The following is a 309-nucleotide window of genomic DNA, read 5'->3' as shown; positions in this document are numbered from 1 at the left end:
CAGCCCCCGTGTCCCTCCGCTGGCAGAGCCCCTGGCTCCCAACAGCAGCGCGGAGGAGGACGGGATTAACCTGGAGGAGATCCGGGAATTCGCCAAGAACTTCAAGATCCGACGCTTGTCCCTCGGCCTGACGCAGACGCAGGTGGGACAGGCCCTGACGGCCACCGAGGGACCTGCCTACAGCCAGTCGGCCATCTGCAGGTACCGGGGCGGGGCCGGGAAAAGGAGGGAAATGGGGAACAGGAGGGAAATGGGAGAAAAACAGGGCAATTACAGAACGGGGGGGAAGTTGGAGAAAGGGAGGAAGAG

The 309-nt window shown here is 63.1% G+C and overlaps 1 protein-coding gene across 1 annotated transcript in view; it reads left to right on the top strand.

The window, feature by feature from the left end:
* Positions 1 to 45: 45 nt before the first annotated feature.
* POU6F1 (POU class 6 homeobox 1) overlaps positions 46 to 309 on the top strand; it is a gene marked incomplete at its 5' end in the record, with an annotated part of 1,222 nt that continues 958 nt past the window's right edge. Inside the window, one exon of the mRNA XM_010288696.1 lies at positions 46 to 201. Coding sequence (XP_010286998.1) covers positions 46 to 201 — 156 coding nt within the window. The remainder of the gene's footprint in view (positions 202 to 309) is intronic.

Source organism: Phaethon lepturus, unplaced genomic scaffold (assembly GCF_000687285.1).
Source record: "Phaethon lepturus isolate BGI_N335 unplaced genomic scaffold, ASM68728v1 scaffold23436, whole genome shotgun sequence".
NCBI lineage: Eukaryota > Metazoa > Chordata > Aves > Phaethontiformes > Phaethontidae > Phaethon > Phaethon lepturus.
This window is presented reverse-complemented; position numbering and strand designations above follow the sequence as displayed.